Source organism: Trichosurus vulpecula, chromosome 1, assembly GCF_011100635.1.
Source record: "Trichosurus vulpecula isolate mTriVul1 chromosome 1, mTriVul1.pri, whole genome shotgun sequence".
In the NCBI taxonomy this organism is placed as follows: domain Eukaryota; kingdom Metazoa; phylum Chordata; class Mammalia; order Diprotodontia; family Phalangeridae; genus Trichosurus; species Trichosurus vulpecula.
The window spans coordinates 143,099,515-143,117,965 of record NC_050573.1 but is presented as its reverse complement, the minus strand read 5'-3'; the positions used below and the strand labels follow the sequence as shown (position 1 = coordinate 143,117,965).

The following is an 18,451-nucleotide window of genomic DNA, read 5'->3' as shown; positions in this document are numbered from 1 at the left end:
ATGTGCAAGAACTTTGGAAAAGTAGAATAACGTTATATTTTGATGGGTATTAACACCAAATACAGAAGCATAAATTTTATTCCCGGGAAAAGGGGAGCCCTGGGAACTTCTTGAGCAGCAGAACCATAGGGTCAGTCCTATGCTTTAACAATACTTTCACAAGTTGTATGGAGAATGGCTTGGAGTAGGGAGAGACATGGAGACAGGTAAAGCCAATTAGGAAGTTATTGGACTAGGTTAGGAGAGGTAATAAGAGCCTGAACTACAGTGAAAGATAGTGAATGGAGAGAACAAGTCAAACAAAAAAGATATCGTAGAGAATCGACAAGACTTGGCAACTGATGAGAAATGAGGACTCAGGGGGGAGGAGAAGATATCTCCAAGGTTGCAAACCTAGGAGAGTGGAAGGACAATGGTGGTTTTCTCAACAGTAACATAGAAGTTTTGAAAAGGGAAGCCAGGTGGTGTAGTGGGTAGAGCACCAACCCTGGAATCAGGAGGATCAGAGTTCAAATTTGGCCTCAGACACTTGACCCACTAGCTGTGTAACCTTGGGCAAGTCACTTACCCCAATAACCTTGCCTTCCCCCCTCAAAAAAAAAGGATGCACCATAGGCAACTCAAGATGTCCAAAATAATTTATCTTTTACCCAAGCCTATACCCAGTAGGATATAAACTCATTGTGGGCAGGGATTGCTTTCCCTCTCCATATCCATAGAATGTGGCCAAGTCTCAACATATAGTTTTAAGTGCTTAATATGAATTTGTTGAATTGAAAGGTCATAGATATACTTGAAACAAATAATGAACTGTATCTGTGTTTTCAGATTTATTTTATTGCTACCTTTGGACAAGCTCCTATCTTGCCCCAACACCAGCTCTATTAGACATCCACATAGTCTCACATATGTATACAGAGACACGTTTTCAAATCAATGTGGCTTAAGCATACTAATGATATAGTCTATCATTCATGCAATTCCAAATGTGAATGTGGGTCATTTAGAGAAGTCAGATTTCACAAAGACTTCATAATCGGGAGATATCAGGAGCTTAGAGAAATGCTTTAAGCAAACCAATCAACAGTCCGTATAGCAAAGGAAATTATTTATTGTAAACAAGATATAAAGTACAACATAAGAAATACTGTGCAAATCTTAAAGTAGTCACAAGAATCCTTTTGACACTACAACGAAACTTCTCTATAATGTTTCCCACAGGGCCAAGTTTTTAAATTGTATATTAAGAAAAAATTTGAGGAGGTAATATTGCTTTTTGGCCTTTACCTGAATGTTTAAAAACTAAACCTGATACACAGAAAAATGTTAAATGAAGGAACAATATAATGAAAATTTCATTGTATATGCCAAACAGTTCATTTTGCTCTACTGTGTATAACATCCACGATACGACAGGATAGAATAGAAATACTGTTAATGAAAGTTACGTACTAATTATTCCTACCTCCCCTCTACTCTAAAAATTCCTAAAATGGGACCGACTTTTTAATTGTCCTTGCGAACTTAAAAAACCAATAACCCCCCCACTAACTTTCTAGTTCAATACAGCACACATTATATCCTTATTATATAAGGATAATTTACCTATAATAGAACCATCTTTCAAAGAGTAACTTATTCTTGATGTCCCTTCTTAAAACTGCAAGATTTTTTAATCTTCAGATATTTTTAAACAAAGTGCAGTGTATCTCAGAGTTTATAGAAAACACGTTGGTATACAATTTTCAAATCTACACCAGAAACTGCAGGCAAACTAAAAGTTTAAAGCATCATGGGATGCTTAAATAGTCATGTTTTAACTTCGTGACTGAAAATGAAAAGTAAAAAACAAGTGGAGCTATATATTAAAGTAATTAAATTTATGAGGATTCCAATTTTGTTGGTCCTCTCCAGCCACAAACGGCTTGTTTTGCTTCATTCCAAATATGAACAATTGTGGAAAACTGCCAATACTAGTTAATAGTTGACAACTGCATTCATTAAGTATAGAGATACAAAGAAACCAGATAATTACTCAGCTAGGAAAAGATGACAATATTTGTAGTAATCAACGCAAACCAACATCACACGTCTACTTCAGTACCATGTTTCTCTCCTGTCTATACTCTCTTGAAACCACAAAGTATTTCAAAAGGATCCCATTGAATGGGTCTCAAGTAAGAGCAAATGTGCTAACAAATGATGCACACCAATTCAAAACCTGTGCTGCCTGTTTTTTCCTGATCTGAGACCTTCCAAAGTATTAAAGACTCTTCTTCCTCATGTGCAAATGAAATCTGCCATTCTGTTAGTGACTGGCCCCCCTCTCTGCCTGTGTCTCTGCTTCTTGTCATCTCTAACCCAGAGTGGGCCTTTGCCCCAGAAGCCACTGCAGTCCCACCCCCAGTGGGCACCAAAGCATCCCGGAACCGGGGTGGAAGCACTTCTACATCATGGCGGATTGTGGCTGTGACCAAGGTTCATTCCAATGTTGTCTTCAGGTACCATGACTTCACTGTGTGGTAGCAGGTGCTGGGGGGGAAGCGATGTCACTTAATTTGCTCACTTCCATCTGCCAGTTTGGGAGCTTCTTAGCGGACAAATGGCGGCGGGCATGTTTGGTCAAATGGTCACTCCTCATAAACCGCCGATCACACATCGGACAGGCAAACTTCTTCTCGCCTGTGTGTGTTCTTCGATGTCGGGAGAGTTCATCTGAGCGGGCAAACTTCCTCTCACAACCTTTCCAGCTACAGCTAAAAGGTTTTTCTCCTGAAACAAAAACAGATAATTCATAATAAAAAACTGGAGCAGTGAATGAAGGTAGTCTCTGTATCTTCCCATATCATCTATTAAATCTGCTGGTACGGTAAAATACTCCATGAAAATGAGGTTGGATGCTTTCTAAGCCACTCAAAAAGGAATGCTATCAATAACGTTACTCATGCTGAGCTTCTGGATTATCTAATCACATCACATCTGACATGTAAAACTGCCAGCCGCTGCCCCCGCGTAAGTGGCCCCAGGCTAAGATATCAGCTTTTCAAATCATGCCTATAGTTCAAAGATAAAATTTTCTGTAGACTCTCGCTATGCTTACCATACTATTACAACATGGTTAGAAATGTGTTTGTCAACAGTCAACAGTACCGTAATTAAAAATTTTTGTCTAAATACCCAAGACACAAAATGATCAATACCTGTATGTGTCCTCATGTGGGCTTTTAAGTGGGAACTTTTAAAATAAGTCTTTCCACATCCTGGATGACTGCAAATGTGACTTCTTATTCTCAACGAGTCAATCTGCGCTGCAACTTTTGTCGTAGAAGGGGCAAAACCTGGAGCAGGAGCAATGGGAGATAGTCTGGTGCCATTTGGGCTCATCACTGGAGGTTTGGGGTTCTGGACCACAGACTGTGGCACGACAAACATGACAGCACCTTTAGGCACTTGTGTTCCCATGAACACAACAGGCTGGCAAAGGGCTGGCTGTTGACTAGGTGGAGTGTTGGGGACGACTGCCGTTACAACAGGGTTGTTTGTAGGGAGGGGGACCATCTGTGGAACCATCTGGCAAATGACTGGCACGGGTGGAACTCCACTTGCTGATGCAGTACGTGGAGAGACCAACACTGACTTTTGTTTTGGGGAAACAGGAAGTAGCTGAGGGTTACAGATGACAGTCTCTGAAGAAGGTACTGAAAAGTCACTAAGAGCAGCACCTGCTTTTTCTTCCATATGTGTCACTGTGTTGCTTTCACATTTCGATCTGTTTGGTGACACAGCTGCACAGGGTACATTTTTCCTTGTAGTCTCAACACTTGGGTGAGTTCTTCTTTTAAAAACATTGTCCTGATATTTTAGCATACTAGCTGCTTTCACAGGGCAGGTTCTGTGATTGCACAATTGGGCATCAGCTGTATGACGAATTACACTTGTGGCCTGAGCTTTCAAAGGTCTTGGTGCTGGTAACTGGCCCTTATCATTCTCTTTAAAATCGGCTGTATTGGGAGGCTTTGAAGTGTCAGCAAATGATTTGAAGTGCCCAGTAGATGGCGCTGGCACCACTGAATTGGGTATTTGGGAAGCTTCAAAGTCAGATGGACTGTAGGGTGGAGTCAAACACTAAAGAGAAAGAAAAATAGAAATGTTACCAAGAAAAATCTCAGAGTATGATTAATTCTGTTAACAGTGCCACAAAAATTCAGCCAGAGATGTTAATGTTAAAAAGAGTAACTTACAAATGCTGGTATCGCATGGAAATCGGCAGTACCAGGTAGCAAGCCCTCTTCAGTTTCTTCTGACACATCAGATGCTGGTGTGATTGGTCTAATTTCGGTGTATTTCTTGAAATCAGACTTCCAGCTGCAGCTCATGGACATAAGTGCTTCTACAGCTTCAAAATCACTTTTCTCTGTTGTATGGTTCCAGGAACATCTACCTTCTTTTGGTTTTTCAAAAATCATTTCTATTCTTTCCGCCTACAAAAAGACAAAAAAAAATTATCACTAGCTTTTAACAATTAAATGGTAAAGTGAATTATAGTTTAACTTAAGAAAACACCAGAGTTACTTGAACACCACTTTGGCGTTAAAAAACGAAGCTATTTTTTCTTTCCCTCCATATTGTTAAGTAAAGACAAAAATGAAGCTGCTGCTGCTCTTTAGGAGACTGAAAACTCATTAGTAACAATAAAAAACCTCATCACTCAGATATTGAGGCCTAAATATTAACTAACATAATGGTCAGGAAATAAACTTTGCATTTGTGTTAACCACACTTGTAAATCAAGAGAGATAGATATGAAACAAATGACTCACTAACTACTAAATGGCCTTGGACAAAAATAGTTTAGGATGCATGTATATTAAGTGCTCCTTTTGTAAAAAGATATTTGTGTGGCTGCAAAAATTCTGCAAGCTATCTTGTGCAGTGCGAATTTTTGATAGAAGCAGTGGGGTGCAAATAATTGGAAGAAGCACTGAAGCTTCAGGGGACCTAGGTTCTAATTCGGACTCATGAATTCATTATACAACACTGGAGCAAGTCACTTCAGGAGCTTTTACCCTGGGGTCCATGAACTTGAATTTTTAAAACTATATTCCAATATAATTCTTTCTCTTTGCATTCCTAAGAATTTTGACGGGCATTCAAAAACATGCTGAGAAAGGGATCACACGATCACACATACAGGTTAATAAATCTTGGAGACTAGATGATCTCTAAAGTTTTTGTTCTTTTTATTTGTTGTGAAGGATGTGGAATGTAAGGTTCAGGAAACTCCAAGCTTCATGTCAGACCATAATTTTGCACACCTGCAACCTTTTACTTTTATGGATCAGGAGTAACAACTAAGCATTACAAGATATAAAAATTAAAATGCCTGACTAAACTGAATATGCCTCTGAAAAACTGAAAGCTTGGCTTTCATACTAGTGTAGCTTTTCAGGTTTGGTTGGTTTTAAATACCAGTTGATTGCTATATATCTTTTGTACTTATGTAAGTTTCTGACTTGAAAACTTAATTTTTTTTAATCAATATTGTTGAGATGTCTTCTATGTGTCACAAGACTTATAAAGAATAAATCACTGAAATTTCTCTGAAATATTGTTTTAATAGCTTAAAACTACACTAAGACTTCTGGAATATCCTATATATACTATCTACATACCAATATACCATTACTGTATTTCCTTGTTGGAGGACACCTAAGGGATTCATAACCACTTTTCCCTACATGGAAAAAGTTGTTTCTTTCAAGCTTAAGCACAGCATTGAAGAGAGTTTAACTAGTATTTAGTTAAAAGGAAAAAAAGCCACCCTAAAAGAAAGGATGGCTGAAACAGAACTGGTACTAGTGCCATCCCATCTGTTTCTCTAAATCAGGGGAGAATGCACGTCTGCAAACCCTCAGCAAGCCTCGGGAGGGGGAGCAGGGATGAATCGAAAGCATCAGGCGGAGAAGCTCCAGAGCTGGCCGAGGGGGAAGGAAAAGGTACAGGGAGGGAGAGGAAAAGGGAGTGGGGAGCAGGGCAGGAAAGGGAAGCAGGAGAGGCTCAGGGCGGGGGAGGCAGACGGAGGGAAGAGAATGAAAGGGGGGTGGCAGACAGCGGGGGAGCTCCTCTCGGGCGAGACCAACCATAGGGGGCCGCCCTAACCTCAAAGAGGCTCGAGGGTGATTCGAGGCGGAACATTCCTCACCGCTCGCACGTCCCCGAGTCCCTCCTCTGCCATTGGCCCGTCCGGACCGGCGGCGTGGAGCGGGATTGGCTATCTCCAAGAAGGGGGCGGGAGAGAAGTGAGGAGGGGGTTGGGGCTAGAGGCATGTGAACAAAGCGTGATCACCGGCTGCTCCCGGGCTGGCAGGAAACGTGAACTGGGAATTGCCGCGCGTTCACCCTTCACCTACTTCCTGAGACCGCAGGGGCCCAGCCCGCCCCCGCGTCAGGGCGGGAGAGGGAGGAGGGGACTGAAGGCAGCCGCCAACCGCCCAGTAGTCCGCTCCGGAGGACTGGGGGTGGGTGTGGGGAGGGGACCGCGCCGCGCCCTCCTCCCCCCGCCTAGTGGAAGGAGACTCCCCCCGCCTCTTCATGCCTCCAGCCAGCCGCGGTTCCCTTAGGAACCGACAGAGGGGCTGGGCCTCACTCCCCGCCCCACCAGGCGCGGGCTGGGTCACCCGGGGACGAGGAACTGTTCTACTCCCTCCCCCCTCCAGCCCGGGCGGCCGGGGAGGGGCCAGAGCCGCCGCCGCGGAAGCCATCACCCCTCCCCTCCTCTCCCCGGCCGCCAGTCCAGGGGGACCCGGCGCGCCTCAGCCCCGCCCCCCGGCCCGAGCGCTGACCCCGAGGCCCCCACGCCCAGCCTGGCTGCTCGCAGATAGAGGCTGGGCTCAGCTCCGCCCGCCCCTCCCTCCCCTCCGCCCCCGCCCCGACCGGCGTGGCTCGGCCAAGGCAGTGCAGAGCCAGGCAGCCGCCGCCCCCCTCCTCCTCCTCCGACAGTTCCCCGCCCCCGCCCCGGGGACCTCAGACCACCTCGCAGCCCTCCCCAGACGCTCCGAGGCTCCCCTCCCCCTCCCCTCGATTTCCGGGAGGCGCAGCCCCCGCCACTCCTTCTGACATGATTTCCCAGACGGGCGGCCCCCAGAGATGTTCCACCTCCCAGACTGAGCGGAGCTCAGCCCCCACGCGGCGCGTCTCCCTGCCACCCACGGCCCCCTTTCCCATCTGAATCCCTTATCTCGTCCCACCTACGACCCCTTTTCTTGTCCTCCGGTACCCCGCAGGGCGGCAGCCCGCTCCCCCGTCTCTGGACAGCCCCGCCGGGGGCAGCTCCCTGCCTTCTCCCTCCCATTCCCGGACTGAGCGCGCTCGGAGCCCCCCATCCTTCGCCACCGCAACTCCCGCCCTCACTTGTCCTCAGCTCCAAATGTCCTGCAACAGCCCCCTTCCCGCTCGTCATCCGCCCCCTCCTCCTATTTCCCCAGCCTCCTCCACGTTCTTTAGCCCTCTCTTCCTCATGTGTCCCAGTAGGACCCCTCCAAACTTCACTCGTATGGCCTTACACCTTCCCCCCAAACTGCAAGCGCCCCCACCTTGTTTTACGTACCACCTCCCCAGACGCCCCAAACTCAGGTACCCCCTCCCGGATCTGCCTCCCCCGTCAGTGCACCTGTCCCCCACTCTCGGATCAGTAACTGGGAACCCCTCCCCATTTCCCCAATGTCCCTGACTGGGCAGCCGCCTCCCCTCCTCACCCTTTCTGTCCCCATCCTTCCCGCTCTTCTCATTCCTGCCCCGGTTTCCCTGCACCCTTATCCTTTCATCCCTCCCGCCTTTTCGGTTACCTACCCCGCAGCCCACAAACCTTCGCCTCCTCAGGTGCCAGACCAGCAAGCGGGCCCCTCCCGTCTTACTCCCCACCCCCACCCTCCGAGGTCCTGGCCCTGCAGCCCCCTCCCCTTCTTCCGTCCATCCTTCATCAGAGCTACCTGCCCCACAGTCCTAATGCCTCTCTTCGTGCGTTTGTATCCTCCAGACCCTTCCTCTCCTCGGACACCCCCGATCGATCCCCCACGTCCTCTTAGTCCAAGCAGCCAAGAGGCGAGAAGGCAAGCCCCCCACCCCGGGACTCCCACGGCCCCTCTGCTCAAACGTGCCAGAAGTAAGGGGTTCGGGGGGTTGTAGCCTTTTGGATCCTCTGGGGAAATGGTAGCTGCAGGGAAGGACAGGGAGATCTTCAGGCGACTCACCGAAGGCTGCTGAAGGGAAGACCCGAAGTTGAGCATGGCTGGCTAGTGACCGGCTAGAGACACGCGTTGCCGCTCCCGCCGCTACAGCGTTCCTAGCAGTCTGCCCACCCCCCCATTCAGGTAGCCGCTCAGCCTGCCTAGCGCCGCGGGAGGGGGCGGGGGCGGAGCCTGCGTCGGCCCAATCAGCTGCAAAGGTGTGTGAGGCGCCGGCCAATGGGCTCTGGGGACCACGCGTGATCAGCGGCTGCCCGGCAGCGTGAAGCCAGTGTCAGTAGAGCGTGTACACAATCCCGGGCAGCGTGTTCCCTCGGCTCTACCCTGAGGGACTCCCTGCAGTTGCCCCGCATGACTTGGTGTCACCCTCCCCGCCTTCCCCTGCCTCCCATTCTGGCCTTTCTCTGCTCTCCTTTCTTCCTAGGTGTCTCTGGGGAACGCCGCGGGGGTGAGGCTTGGACTGGAGAGGTGGATTAACCCGGCTGCGGCGGGTCTGCCGGAGACCACGTGGGTGGGGAGAAGGAATTCCCCAGTTCGGGCCCCGCCACCCCCACCTCCCAGCTTGGCAGGCTGGCCCAGTCAGTCCGCCCGGGGCGGTCCGCCTCCGTCCTCCGCCCCGCCCCTGTCCGCTCCCTGCTCCCCGCTCCGGGCTCCCCACCGCCCCTGGCCACGCCTCTGTTGGGTGGGCCCAGAGGGGTGTGGGTGCAGGGAGGAAGCCTCTCGGCCCGGCTGGCGGCGAGCGGGCGGCGGTGGTTGCTGCAGCCGAGGGGGCCGGAGCCAAGTGATTTGCATTTAGAGGCGCCTTCGTTCTCCATTAGTGGGGAAGCTGGGGAGAAACCAGATCCTAGTGATTTCGTTAGTTTCACTTAAAAAGCATTTCCTACTTGCCGAGTTGTGTTCCTCCTCGCTGAGAAGGAGGGGAAGGAAGGAGGCTGGGGAGCGTCACCCAGGGTCCGCACGCACCTGGTTCCCCTCGCAGTGCACTTGAACCTGGGCTGACCCCTCCACCTACCCCTTCCAGCAAAATAGGGGTCGCGACGGCGTAGTCTTCTGACGAGAGGAGGAAGGAGAGCTTTAAAAACTCTTGAGTCGGTAGAGAAACGGCCTTGTGGATGTGTAATGAGCTATGGTACTGGGGAATTAATAACTAGATTTTAGATCTTTAGATCATGGAGTATAGGCGTCTGGCGGAAAATCTCTCCATTTTTATAGACAGGGAATCAGCTCACTATTGAATCAAGTTTTAAATAATACTCTCCTCGCCCCAATATTTTAAGACCTAGGTACCTATTGTTGCGTTGTAAACTTAAGTTCCAATGCAGCAAGCTAACTTCCAGACCTCCCAGGGTCGCCGCAGGTGCCATGGCTATGAACCCGAATTGTCACTTTTTCCAAGGGTCCTCCAGTCCAGGGAGTGAGTGGTTGGTGGTTATGGCTAATCACGTCCTCGTATCCCTTCATCGGAAATAACTTCCTGGTAAATTTGACAGCACCCCAGAACAGCCAAATCCCTGCAAGACCACGTATGTAAAACCTCTACTTTGTCATTGCATTGTCACTTTTCTTCCAGAGAGGTGTCAGACCCACCCTTGTTATGGATGCACGCCTGTCATTAGAGTTTCCTGAGCTTAGCACAGTGCCCAGCATATAGGAGGACCTTAATAAATGCCAGTTGACTGCCTGCCTGCCTAAGTAGGGTTAGTGGTTCCTATTTTGTTCCTGAGTTTTTCCTCACTTTTGAGCTTGTGTTGTCCATCTCTACTGGAACACATATTCTGGGACTTGAAAACCAGTGTTTCTGCTGGAACTCCGGAAGGGTATACAGATTAGCAGGGCAGTGTTGCCACTATCAAATTAGATTTAATATGTTCTTTAAAAATACAAGCTGTGATAGAGATTCATAGTGCCCTACCATCCTTTTTCTGTTCTTTCCCTTATGGAAATGTCTGCTGATGTTTGACAACTTCACGATAACAATAGAATATTTAAAAATTTTAAACTCATTGTCTAAAATAAGAAAACATTCTATTTCCAGATTCCTGGCTTAAGTGTCTCAGTTTTCTCACCTGTATGATTAGAATGCTTTGCCCCCTTTCTACCTGTCTCAGATACAGTAAAAAGAGGAAATGGGATATTTGGAAAAAAATCTGTAGATTGCTTTGAATGTAGCAAGCATGCCAGTTTAGGTCAGATATGATAGTAATAATAATAATATATTTATTCAGTGCCAAAGATGCTCAAGGAATTGTGCAGAGGAAGACTGAATGGGCTCCTATCATTGCCTCTCCTGAATCAGCTGAAGGATTTTCAGTTCAATGGTGCCAGGCAATTTTTCCCTCCTCCCCCTTCCCTTGTTTCTGCCTGCAGGGTTGTCCCTTATTCCAGGCTTCCTTCCGCTCAGTCTGCCCCATCCTGTTGATAGAAGCAGGCTGTGCTAAAGCAGCTCAGCTGGGTTTTAGCACCTGCTGCAGTCAGAGGAAGCACTCTGTCTCTGATAGAAGCAGTATTTCCTGTCAAGGGCTGTTCCATACAGTTGAGTCACATCACAGTTTAGCATCAGGTTGTCCTGCAAGACCTGAATGCAAATACATCCCATGAAAATGCATTCCCTTCTCCCATGCACCAAAGTATGCTGCAGAAATACAGTCTAAACAGGGGAAACGGGGGGAAGAGTCCATGCTGGGTGAGGAGTGAGAGAGAGGGGTAGGAGAGTTGAAAGAGCAGAAGCAGTGTAGATTCTGAAATATTCAAAAGTATTATAACATATCCAAGCTGGAAGTGACCTTCCCCACCTAGATTCAGAGAAAAAGAGAAGAGGTAAAAATTGGCTGCTTCTGTGTCCTTGGAGAACACCGTGATTTGGGATAAACTGAGGAGATAATCTTTACCCCAAGTTTTTCCATTTATGTGGACTAATAGTTGCTTCATTGCTGGATATGAAAATCATTTATCTGTAACACAAAGCAAAAGAAGGCCTTTAGTATTTGGTGACCAGTATTTAAAAGAGATGTGCCTTCTCTCCTAATGAGGGTGGATTTTTAAAGGAGCTAGCTCTAGGCCTGATCTATGGGCAGGTAGACCAGGCTGCCAGCTTCTCCTTAGAACTGATCCATGGGCCCCAAGGCTTTCTCCTTCAACAAGTTCTACACTTGCACTAATCACTAATCTGTGATCTAAGATGCTAAATTTCCAGGACTATCTTTTTTTTGGAGAGGGGAACGGAAGGCAATTGGGGTTAAGTGACTTGCCCAAGGTCACAGAGCTAGTAAGTATGTCAAGTGTCTGAAGTCGGATTGGAACTCAGGTCCTCCTGACTCCAGAGCAGGTGCTCTACTCACTGTGCCACCTAGCTGCCCCCTTCAGGACCATCTTGGCCCCCATACCTGTTTGGTCCTCTGACCTTTGTTGTTGTTCAGTCACATCTGACTCTTCATGATCCCATTGGGGCTTTCTTGGCAAAGATGCTGGTGTGGTTTTGACATTTCCTTCTCCAGTGAATTAAAACAAGCTGAGGTTAAGTGACTTGCCCAGGGTCACACAGCTAGTGAGTGTCTGAGGCTGGATTTGCACTCAGGTCTTCTTGACTCCAGGCCCAGTGCTCTATCCACTGAGTGACCTAACTGCCTTCTCTCTGACCATAGCTGATCCTAATCACCTTTCCTCCCTTCTTCTGTTACTCCTCCTCCTAGGGTTTTAGGGCCCATGCTTCTGATACCTGCTCCCTTTTTCCTTTAGCACGTCACAGCCATCTTGTGTTTTCACACAGATATTTATGTATAAAGTATATGAGGAGTAAGGCAAAAGTCCATATAAAAGAATTCCTCTTAAGCCAACTTGACTGTACTGAGTTTATTCCTTTCTAATACCTTATAGCTAAGTCATATCACAGTTTAGAATCAGATTGTCCAACTAGACCTGAATGCGATTTCACAAAAGATAATCACTTGTCTTTTGCTTTTAGGTTATATTCAAAATAAGTGTGTTCGAGAGATAGTTGAGGTCTATGTGGAGTAGGTGTTACTCTTATTTCAAAATTATCTCCAGGATCAAATACAAAGTATTTTAGCTTTCATAACCTTTCATAACCTAGCACCTTCCTACCTTTCCAGTCTTCTTACATTTTACTCCCCACCACATACTCCAAGGTCCAGTGACTCCGACCTCCTGGCTGATTTTTCTTCATCTACACATCTCCTAACTCCAAGTGTTTTTATTGGCTGTCTCCCATGCCTGGAACCCCCCACCCCCCACCCCTTGCGTCTGTTTCCTAGCATCTCTGGCTTCCTTCAAGACTTATCTAAAGTCCTACCTTCTCCGAGAAGACTTTTCTGGTCCTCTTTAATCTTAGCGACTTTCCTCTGAGATTATCTCCAATCTACCCTGTAAAGATCCTGTTTATACATAGCTATTTGCATGTTATCTTCCCCATTAGACTGTGATGGGGGACTGTTTTTTTTTAACATCCCTCCCCCCTTTTCTGGTTCCAGCACTTAGCACAGTGCCTGGCATATAGTAGGAACTTAATAAATGCTAGTCGACTGACAACCCTGCTTCTCCGTAACAAGTTTAACATCTAGTGTGATGCGGTGGAATCAATGCTGCATCTGGAGTCTGAAGATATTGGTTAAATTTTAATGCCTGTGACCTTGGACAAGTCACAGCCTCTCTGGAGCTGAATTTCATCATCTGTAACATTGAGGGGCTTGGATTAGATGCTCTTTAAGGTCCCTTCCAGTCTAATATTTTAAAAGTTGGATAGGTAATAAGATTCTCCCCCTGTGTAGTTAACTACCCAACCAAGTTATAACAGATGTCTCACAATCGGAGAAAGAAACTAGTATTCAATGTAAATTAAAATGCCAGAAATATTCACTTGAAGTATGAAAGACTCTCCAGTTGTATGGTTATATCTTTGAAGGGTTGTGGGAGGGATAACAGATGGTGATACCCACAGAAGGTCTAAAAAAAAAAAACCAACAGAGGAAGGTCTACAAGAGTTTAGGCAGATTATCTAATCCCCATCTCCATTCAAGGTTCAACTGGAGTGCTACCTCCTACACAAGACCCTTTCTTAATTCTCCCAGGTAGTACTCCCCTCCGTGAAATTATTTTATATTTATTTCATGTATAGATTGAATTTATTCCTATGCAAGTTATTCCACGCCCCCCCTCCCATAGAATGTAAGCTCTCCAAAGTCAGGGATATTTTTGTATCCCTAGTACTTGGCATCTAGTAGGTACTGTTCAGGTCAAGTCAACAAGCATTTATTAAGCCCTTTCTATGATCCAGGCACTATACTAGGTACTGGGAATACACAGAAGGGAGAACAGTTCCTTGCCCTCGAAGAGCTCACAGTCTAATGGAGAACATGCAAAACAACTATGTGCATGCTGGATAAATACTGTATAAATTGGATGTAATCTCAAAGGGAAGACACTAGCACTAAGTGGGACCTGGAAAGCTTTTTTTGCAGAAGGTTAAGATTTTAGTTGAAAACTGAAGCAAGCCAGGTGGTGAAGAGTAGAGAGAGAATATGAATCTTTGGATGATTTATGGGAGATGGGAGAAAAGAATTTCATAGGACATTAATGGAGGGAATGCTTATATGAATAAGATCTATCAAGGTATCTTTAGAGATGCCTGACTTGTAAATTCATTCATTCCTCAGTGTTTGAGTTTACTTTGAACAAGTTAGCCTCACTGGCTAATATATAACAATTAACCCACTGTTAATAATAGCTAGCTTTTGATCAATGTTAAATGTAACATTCAGTTAATGAGTGTATGAAAAATCATTTAAGTGTTTACTGAGTGCCAAGCACAGTACTAAACACTGGGGATCACAAACAAAATGAAAGGTAGTTCCTGCCCTTAATGGGCATCCACTGGAATTGGGAAAGTAATATATTAGGAGAGGGGTGTTCAGGGAAGGCTATTTTGTTTTGGAATGGCTGAGGAAAGGAGTACGTTGACACACCCTTTCCAGTAGCTGTAGAAGTATTGATTTGATTAAGGTTTATACAGGAAGGGGGAAAGGAAGTAGATATGTTAAGTTAGGAAGGAAGCAGTAGCTAGCTGACTTCAAGAAGATAGCAGAATACAGTAAAGCATGCTTGGAGGACCCAGCTTGAGAGTGGACCGTACATGAGATGGTCTTGGATTAGGAACTCTGGGACCTTGGGTGGGATCTGAAGCCTTCTAGGGCTTAAAGATCAAAGAATACAGAGATCTCCTAGTATACCACTACATCCCGACAGCTAGCCTCCAAAACCCACATGGGATATTGGCAAAGGGGAATAAGGAAACGTTGGGCATCGTAACCAACCAAGGCCTTCATAGACCTAAAAGAGATCTTAAATATCACTCACTGTATCCAAAAGTGAAACAGGCTACCCCTAGGAAGGACAGTTATCTCTTCCGCATCAAGGGGGTAAGGGTATTGTTCCTCCCGCCCCCAAAATCTGCACAAATTTTTTGGCCCTCCCTTTGTACTAGAGAAGAAGTCTGAATTTTCCCTTTTTCTTTTATGGGGTGTTTACAGTAGCTTATTGTAAAATTTGGGTTGATATTATGCAATAAGATACATATATTTTATGCATTTCTGAGTTTCTAAACTTTTTCTGGGTGGTCTGCCAGCCTTCATATGTCATCTGTGACTTCTTCAAAACTCCCCCAAAATTTCCGGAGATATATATTGAAACCACAAAGGGGAAAGTGGAGATGTGGAAGGGATAACTGTAATGGATTCCTCCTTAGTTAGAGATCTTCAAAAGCAGCAGGTGGATAAGTCCTTGTTAGGTAGGTTTATCAGTATGGATTGCACTAAATGGCCACTGAAGCCTCCATCAAACACTGAAATTCTGTGATAGTACAATCCTTCCATTTCAGTTTATTGTTCTATTTTTTCTTGAATCCAGGGGTCTTTTTTTTTTTAATGTTCTATTGATGCCTTGTTTATAGTTATTGAGTCATTATTCACTTGTATCCAGCTCTTCAGCATTGGGGTTTTCTTGGCAAAGATACTGGAGAGGTTTGCCATTTCCTTCTCCAGCTCATTTTACAGATGAGGAAACTGAGGCAAACAGCATTAAATGACTTGTCCAGGGTCACACAGCTAGTAAGTGTCAGACCAGATTTGAACTCTGGGAGGTAAATCTTCCCAACTCCAAGCCCAGCATTCTGTCTACTTGGCCACCTAGCTGCCCCTTTTTTCATAGTTACTCCTCAAAACCCCTCCCATTGAATCCTTGCTTGTAAGAAGAACAGTTGCACAAAACTGACCCACAAACAGACCCATCTAACAGCATGTGCGCCAACATTATGCACCATTAGTGCCCCGTATCACTGCTAGGAGGAGGCAAGTGTTTCTCTGGGTTGTTAGGATATATGTGTGAGTATCCTGGCACGGATAGATAGCTTTTCTGGGATGTGGCCCACTCTCTCTCCAAGAAAAACAGTGATATTATGATGACATAGAAAGGAGCAGGAGGCGATCCCAGCTCCTTTCCACCCAAGCCTATCAAAATTTTAAAGTCTATGGTTCTAGTGAGTTCAGAATTAAAAGGCACTTTCCCTAATCCACTCACAAAAGGGACAATACTTAGCTCCCTCTTACCAAAACTGGCTTTATAAAAGACAATCGGAATGGGGAGTTGACTCATTTATGCTAGCAAAGCAATAAACAGAAATTGGGGAAAGTTATACAGACTAGAATAGACCAAAGAATATGAAAGAGTAAATGTGCTCTTCATTCCAAACCCGAAGAAAGAATGATAGCACGGAGGGGAAATTTGCTTTCAGCAGTCTCGAGGGTTGCAAGCTTTGTCAAGGGATAGGTTAGAAGGCTGGCTTCTCCTATACCAGTCTTGCTCTGAAGGTTCCCTGAAGCCGTTCAGAAGCTGTGCTTTGGGAGGGTCGCATTGACTCCATAGGGTGGGGAAGGGAGGGTGCTTGAGGAGTAGCAGCAACAGCAGAGATGACATCAACAGCAGGAGTAGCCTTGGTTTAGGAGCCACCATGTTTGAGGATGTCCAGGCCAAGATCCAGGACTACTGAACTGTTGGACCATTGCTTTCCCAATCAGAACCAGACCAAGAATTGCTGGCAGAACTTCCTAGACTTTCAGCATTGTGAGGACACCACGACTGAGAAAGGTAGAGATGTGTCTATCTGTCTTTGGCACAAATGTGTCTACAAGTCCCTCTGTCCCTTGTTCTGGGTAACTGCTTGAATAGAATGGCAGAGCAAAAGATACTTTCCCTGGGAAGATCTGAGCTGCTCCCTCTTTCCATTCTCATCCCCACCCCAAAGTCTGGGGCTGGATCCCCTCTTTCCCCAGGGTCTGAGTAGAAGGAATGTGATTGGTAACTGTCCTTGCCCTGGGGTCCTGATTTATGTTAAAATAAAACTATGATAGAATTTGGGAAAAAAATGAAAAGCCTCCACTTTACTCTCCACACTGTATTTCTCAAGTCCTTCTTGAAGTGGTTCTCCAATGACTTCTGAAGTCTCTTCTCTCCTCACAGAGCTATGCAGAGCATAGGAAGCCCCACCTTCTTTTGGCTGTCCCACCCAAAAACCACTCCAGGCCTGGTTGGAAGTATAGGTATATTCTGTTGAGACAAGTAATCTGAGTCCCAACCCTTTCATTTTAGAGGTGAATAAACAGAGACCTTAAGAGGTAAGGTAACTTGCCCAAAGTCACACAGCTAGGTAATGAAGTCAGATCTTCTAACCCAGCTTCTTTCCACTATAATATACTAGATTCTTTCGATCATAAGATTTCAGAATCTTAGGGCTGGAAGGGATACCAGAAGTCACGTCAGCCTTAAGAGGAATAACTTTTTTAACATCTCCTACAAGTGACCACCTATATCGTCTGCTGGAAGACTTGTGGTGAGGAGTAACTTACATTACCTCCAATTCTGTTGTGTTTTTGAGCCCTTTCAGTCACATTTAACTTTTCATGACCCCATTTGGGGTTATCTTGGCAAAGATACTGTAGTGCTTTGCCATTTCCTTCTCCATCTCATTTTACAGAAGAGGAAACTGAGGCAAACAGTATTAAGCTACTTGCCCAGGGTCAAATAGCTAGCAAGTGTAGGTCGAATAGTTCATAGAGCACTGTGCCTGGGGGAGTCCTGCAATCCCTCTTCCTGAGTTCAAACCCGGCTTCTGATACTAGCTGTGTGACCCTGTGCAAGTCACTTAACTGTCTCTGTTTCCTCATCTATAAAATGAGCTGGAGAAGAAAATGGCAAACCATTCTAATATCTTTGCCAAGAAAACCCCAAATGGGGTCACGAAGAGTCAGAGCCAACTGAGATGACTAAACAGCATCAACAGATGTGTTGATAATAAGCCGCACATAGTGCTTTAAGGTTGGCAGAGCATTCTGTATATGTTACTTCAGTGATCCTCACAGTGACCCAAAAGATAGGTGCTATTATTTATTCCCATCTTATAGATAAGGAAATTGAGGCTGGGAGAGGGAGAGATTAAGTAACTTGTCTGGGGGTATCTGAAGGAGGATATGAACTCAGGTCTTAAGTCCTGCTCTCTCTCCACTGCACCTTATACTGAAATCTGTCTCTCTACAGCCTTTACCTATGACTCCCTCTCAAATGATTCTCTATGCATCTGCCAAATTAATATCCCTAAAGTACAGATCCAATTTTGGTATTCCTGTACTCAAAAATCTTCACTAGTATCGTATCTGTAGGGTAAAATACAAAATTTTCACCCTGGTATTTTAAGCCCTGTATCATATGACATACCTAACTTTCCATTCTTATTTCATATTATTCCCCTTCATGCATTTTCCATGCTAGTCAAACAGGATTGTTAGTTATTCACCATACAGGACATTTCCATCTCTCTCTTCCATGCTTTCAAAGATAGTTCCCCGTATCCGAATCTTTTAATCTCCATCTCTTAGAATTCCTATCTTATCTTTCTTCAAAGTATAACTCAGGTGCCTTCTCACAGTTTTATGAGCATAATTGAACTTAGTAGCTGCTTAAAAAGATGTTTGTTGAATAGACTTGAATTGAGTCAACCATTACCATTATGTTATTAAAGTAGCAGCAAGTACCTAGGATAAGGCAAAAAATACGTATAATTATCATAGAGGTTAACCTTTCCCTAGAATGTTACACCTTGTCAAGGGGAACAAAAGCCTCCTTAGTGGGGCAGCAAGGATCCATTT

The 18,451-nt window shown here is 45.5% G+C and overlaps 2 protein-coding genes across 3 annotated transcripts; one reads left to right on the top strand and one right to left on the bottom strand.

Annotated features, from left to right (window-relative positions):
- Nucleotides 1-1,091: 1,091 nt before the first annotated feature.
- On the bottom strand, nucleotides 1,092-8,367 carry KLF10 (Kruppel like factor 10). Of its 2 annotated transcripts, none has more exons than XM_036740875.1 (4): nucleotides 8,250-8,367; nucleotides 4,242-4,481; nucleotides 3,201-4,125; nucleotides 1,092-2,772 (listed from the first exon to the last, which is right to left on the bottom strand). In XM_036740875.1, the coding sequence occupies exons 1-4, from the start codon at nucleotides 8,283-8,285 to the stop codon at nucleotides 2,513-2,515; spliced, it is 1,461 nt and encodes a 486-aa protein (XP_036596770.1). In that variant the 5' UTR covers nucleotides 8,286-8,367; the 3' UTR covers nucleotides 1,092-2,512. The 2 variants fall into 2 exon arrangements, with proteins under 2 accessions (XP_036596770.1, XP_036596771.1); XM_036740876.1 differs by lacking the exon at nucleotides 8,250-8,367 and adding an exon at nucleotides 6,160-6,189.
- Nucleotides 8,368-16,270: 7,903 nt separating this feature from the next.
- On the top strand, nucleotides 16,271-16,474 carry LOC118842125 (cytochrome c oxidase subunit 6B1-like). The gene has a single exon (XM_036749755.1). The coding sequence runs from the start codon at nucleotides 16,271-16,273 to the stop codon at nucleotides 16,472-16,474; it is 204 nt and encodes a 67-aa protein (XP_036605650.1).
- Nucleotides 16,475-18,451: the final 1,977 nt, after the last annotated feature.